Raw genomic sequence first — 3,917 nt, 5'->3', positions numbered from 1 at the left:
TTGCAACATATTGAGCCCCATCCATTTCAAAAGTTCTAGTCTTTAGCTGCAAAATCAGTCACTACTAAATAAGTTGTTGTTGGGTTCAGATCATCCATATTTACTCTCTCTTTTTGTCTAAATACTCTCTATTCATTTAAATACAACAACAGCAATGCATTTTAACTGTTGCTATTACTACTAGTACCAGTAGTAGTACCTCTTCTTGGGACTGGTTTGTAAAGCACAACAGTTACAAACTTGGACCGAAACCTGTGACTGAGCCCAAGAGCCACGACCGATCGTGGACTCTCTCTGTTCTCAATATATAGATGGTTGAGTACCACATTCTGCGGCTGAGGGAGAGTTGAATTCGCAGATCCATCTCTGGTAGGAGGAAAGCTCAAAAGAGTATGGTGTAAATGAGGAGGAACAAGAGGTGGATCCCTTGCTTCATCTTCGTTACAAGGATATTGGTTGTTGTAACTTGCATCTGGTGATCTTGGAACTTCAAAACCTACCACGCTAACTCCTTCCTGCGTGAAAGAAAACAAATTGTTATGTAATTGAGTTAACACCCACCCAACCGAAGTGGGTTTCACTATTTAATATAGAGTTCAGGAGGAGGCACAAATATGTGAAGATCTAAGAATACATAACCCAGATTTGCTTGAAACTTACTTGATCTTCTCCGTACTTGTTATCCATGTTGATCAGAGAATCAGAAATAAGCCTGGATATAAGAAGTTTCTATTAGTATGTATATGAATCGTACAAAACACTAGACAAATATATATATACATATATATTGTAGTTTAACATAAACCACGTCAATCGAAGAGAACTACACAAAAAGGGACATAGGTTATGGATTTATAGGATGCCTAACCAGAAACACCATCAGACATGGAAATAACATACCTTAACGAAGCAACAAGTCAGGGTATTAGTGAGCATAGGAACCACTTGAAGAAGGCAGGAAGAAGATAAATAAAATGAATTGTTGTCGTACCCAGATTCTGTGGCTAATCCTATAGATATTAATCATTAAATACAGAAAATACACTGAATCTGGACACTAGTGTGACTGGGAACTACTAATTGGCTAATAAGGAAGAATAGTATACCATACATGACTCCTAAACCAGCTCAAAAGCTGGTGCATAGATACCATACATTGAGTGGGGAATACTATTTGTTTGTTTCGCTAATAGAAAACTGGTATTCAAGTGATTCACCGAACAAAAAGGAAAATGATTGAGAGAATAACCCCATGCTTTAAAAGGCAGTGCCTAGGCGCCGATGTAGCGGAAATCGGCTATGAGTCGGTCGACTAGGGGATAAAGCCCTAGTCACTTTCGGGGGCCGACATATTCGGCGTCTGGAGTCTACAAGCCATAGCTCTGTATCCAGCCTAGCAAAGGAATGAGAGGTCAAACTCAAGTCGCCATTTGCATTCAGATGCTTGGCTTCCACATCCAAGAGAGAAAATATAGTATCGAGCAAGCTGTGTCTATCCTAGGAAATGTTGAAGAGAGTCTTAACTCTTGATGTCAATGTTGTATTAGTAATCTCATCCCTCCCCCATCCACACGGGGTTCTCTTGTCCAAATAGTTTCTCATTCATTACTACGTCACGTCATCCCTTTTTTCTTCGCCGTCTCTTAGACACTTGTATTGATGAACATTGCATATATTGCAAGTTGCCTCACTAGATACAACGACTATCTTCTACCTTCTCTTACTCTTTCCTATTCTATCCCGAAATTAGAATACAAAGATATACAACATATGCCCTACTTTCTCTTTACGACCCTCCAAGAAAACTGTCCACGACCCAAACAAACCGATACTTCGCAATTTGCAAAAGATCAAGAATACACATCTCACTCAATGTTAACGATACCCTACCTCCCAAGTTTACCGCATTTCCGATTCTCTTTACATGAGTAATATCACACCACATTTGAGAAATTAACAGAACACAATTCTAACTAAAAAGAGGTCATCAACGAAAGCGGTCCACGTTTTAAGCATTCTATCTATGTTAAGTAAATCATACTTCTGGGCCGTTTAGGATAACAAGAATTCAGCCAAAATGGGAAAGATTGAATTCACCAACAAATCAACAATAACACAATATTAAGTTTTTGGGATTAACCATGGGGTTAGAGCATAGTAGTAAGATCTGTAAAAGGTTTCTAATTTTCTATCAAGTGAAACTATAGCTAGCCTCCAAGAAAAGCAAATACTTGCACAAATCCCAGGAACCTTCATGAGGAGATAACAATTCCCCAAACGGTGATCGTGAAGGATATTTCTGATGCTACGATGGCAAGACATTGTGGACTAAAAAAGTTGAAGCTAACATTACGAACATTTGCAAAATACACCGACCTCTACACATAAAATGGTCACAAGAAGAAGAGACTTGCAACATGGAGACTTATAGTTAATTGTCGTTGAAATCGTAGTTCGAGGGATCTCGTTAAAACTTTGATGCATTAAAGGTCCTCTAGAAACAACTTTCATAGTCTTTGTGCCACGCCAAACCACAAGCTGCTTGTTTAACTCGGACTACGATATTTGATATAATTTTGCTTCCATAGGAGCTTCAATTACTGAAAGATGTATGTTCGGGTCGACAATGTGAGCTAAGTGTTTGTTATCGATGATAATGATATGCACGTGAAGGAAACTCATTTCTAATTATGTACTACAATGTGATGTGCTGAAGAGGGGAAGTAATGAATACGCAATTGTACTAAGATATGTGTCCTAGTATTATTGGGCGACAAGCCAATTACAGGGTTAAGAATATTTCTGTAACAGCTTACCGACTTAACGAGATCTCAAGATAGCCCACAAACCTAGTTTTTTGAAGGTTCAGAATTACAAGATATTTACTTTGAGTTTTATCATTCTCCAAGCTCTCCATTAATTCATGTTTTTGAAAACTTTTTAGGGTTGTCCTACCACAATGCTTAGTCATCTCAACCAACCAAAACATGAAAAAGGAAAAGGAAAAAAAATGAAGCTGTTATAAACCTAAAAGAACAAATCAAAACCCTAGAAGCAATATTACATTTCAAACCTAAATATAAAATCAAAAATCGAATAAGAGATAATATGAACCTGATTGAAGCTCAGACTATATATAACCCTTACCAACAAGAAAGTTAAATCAGCACACGCCAGAAGCCCTACCTGAAAATTTGATGAAAACCCCTAAAATCACTCAACTATCAAGTAGTTAAAAATTACCCAAATATAAAGAAAGTAGGTGAATTTGTGATAATCCACTTAAACAGAAAAAAACCCATAGTCGTAAACAACAAAAAAAATCAAGACTTGAAGAATGGGTAACTCAAAAGAAGAACATAAACGATAATCAAAGAAATCGCTCACCCCACGAACAGAAAAAGAAGAAGAAATTTCACAGTTTCAAGTAATACCTTCAGAGACAGCCAAGAAGAGCCCCTCAATTCTTGGAGACTCCGCCGAGAAAGAAATCAAAGGTAGAGAAACCCTACTAAAATAAAACCCTTTCTCTCCTGCTAATCGAGTTGAGAAATGATCATAAAAAGAAGAAAATTAATTATGGTGGGTTTTATTCCTGGAGACAAATTGCAAAAGGGGAAGGGCTAGAGAACCCCACTTGTCCTTTCTTGTTCTCATTTGCTTTTCAAGCTGATTTATTTTAATAACACTCGACTAAAAGGGTTTGTTATAGGCGTTCTTTTGTTTTTATTTCAGCAACCTCCATCCTTGGGCCAAATTTCCCAAACCATTGTAGGCCTCCCCAAAGTAGAAAAAATTAGGGTTATTTCCCTAATGACCCCCAACTTTGTGACCAGCTTCCCGCTTGACCCCCTACTTTACGAAAAATATCCATATGGCCCCCTTCCGTTATAACACCGTTACTCTCTCTCCTCCAT

The 3,917-nt window shown here is 37.8% G+C and overlaps 1 protein-coding gene across 2 annotated transcripts; it reads right to left on the bottom strand.

Moving 5' to 3' along the window:
- Window positions 1-3,631, bottom strand: LOC147546386 (5'-AMP-activated protein kinase beta-2 subunit protein). 2 transcript variants are annotated; one of them, XM_086637333.1, is made up of 4 exons: window positions 3,435-3,631; window positions 3,115-3,186; window positions 661-713; window positions 1-515 (listed from the first exon to the last, which is right to left on the bottom strand). In XM_086637333.1, exons 3-4 carry the CDS (start codon window positions 685-687, stop codon window positions 162-164), a joined length of 381 nt encoding a protein of 126 aa, XP_086493459.1. In that variant the 5' UTR covers window positions 688-713; window positions 3,115-3,186; window positions 3,435-3,631; the 3' UTR covers window positions 1-161. The 2 variants fall into 2 exon arrangements, with proteins under 2 accessions (XP_086493459.1, XP_086493458.1); XM_086637332.1 differs by having other exon boundaries at window positions 3,148-3,186.
- Between the last annotated feature and the right edge of the window lie 286 nt (window positions 3,632-3,917).

This window comes from Eschscholzia californica, unplaced genomic scaffold, assembly GCF_041429995.1.
Source record: "Eschscholzia californica isolate CP2 unplaced genomic scaffold, dmEscCali1.0.p SCAF_4, whole genome shotgun sequence".
In the NCBI taxonomy this organism is placed as follows: Eukaryota; Viridiplantae; Streptophyta; class Magnoliopsida; order Ranunculales; family Papaveraceae; genus Eschscholzia; species Eschscholzia californica.
The sequence above is the reverse complement of the archived record's forward strand: the minus strand, read 5'-3'. Positions and strand labels throughout refer to the sequence as shown.

What these genes read in the sequence shown, in the direction of transcription:
- LOC147546386 (XM_086637333.1), bottom strand. Translation starts at nt 687, where the DNA reads ATGGATAACAAGTACGGAGAAGATCAA. An exon ending in ACAAGTACGGAGAAGATCAA is followed by an intron (nt 516 to 660) that starts GTAAGTTTCAAG and finishes TCTTTCACGCAG; the next exon opens with GAAGGAGTTAGCGTGGTAGG.